Below are 321 nucleotides of genomic sequence, written 5' to 3'. Positions count from 1 at the left end.
AGTTTAATACCTAAGGTTTGGGTTAATATACTTACTGTTGGCCGCTCTTTTTAACAATTATTTTCAAGCTGTAAAAAATGGTTCCTATGACATGATATCTACTCTGATTAAACACAACGCCAGCCTTGACCAGCCCTGTGTCAAGCGTTGGTCAGCGATGCACGAAGCGGCCAGGCAAGGCCGGAAGGATGTCATAGCTCTGCTCCTAAAACACGGCGGCAGCGTGCACCTGAGGGACGGGTTTGGAGTCACGCCGTTGGGAGTGGCTGCTGAGTATGGCCACTGTGATGTGCTGGAGCATCTAATCCACAAAGGTACGTG

The 321-nt window shown here is 49.2% G+C and overlaps 1 protein-coding gene across 1 annotated transcript in view; it reads left to right on the top strand.

Moving 5' to 3' along the window:
- Window positions 1–321, top strand: part of ASB15 (ankyrin repeat and SOCS box containing 15) — a 27,665-nt gene that overhangs the window by 14,876 nt on the left and 12,468 nt on the right. Inside the window, exon 6 of the mRNA XM_012805128.2 lies at window positions 69–314. Within this exon, the coding sequence (XP_012660582.1) occupies window positions 69–314 (246 nt within the window). The remainder of the gene's footprint in view (window positions 1–68; window positions 315–321) is intronic.

This window comes from Otolemur garnettii, unplaced genomic scaffold, assembly GCF_000181295.1.
Source record: "Otolemur garnettii isolate 467f Iridium unplaced genomic scaffold, OtoGar3 scaffold00037, whole genome shotgun sequence".
Classification (NCBI taxonomy): domain Eukaryota; kingdom Metazoa; phylum Chordata; class Mammalia; order Primates; family Galagidae; genus Otolemur; species Otolemur garnettii.
This window is presented reverse-complemented; position numbering and strand designations above follow the sequence as displayed.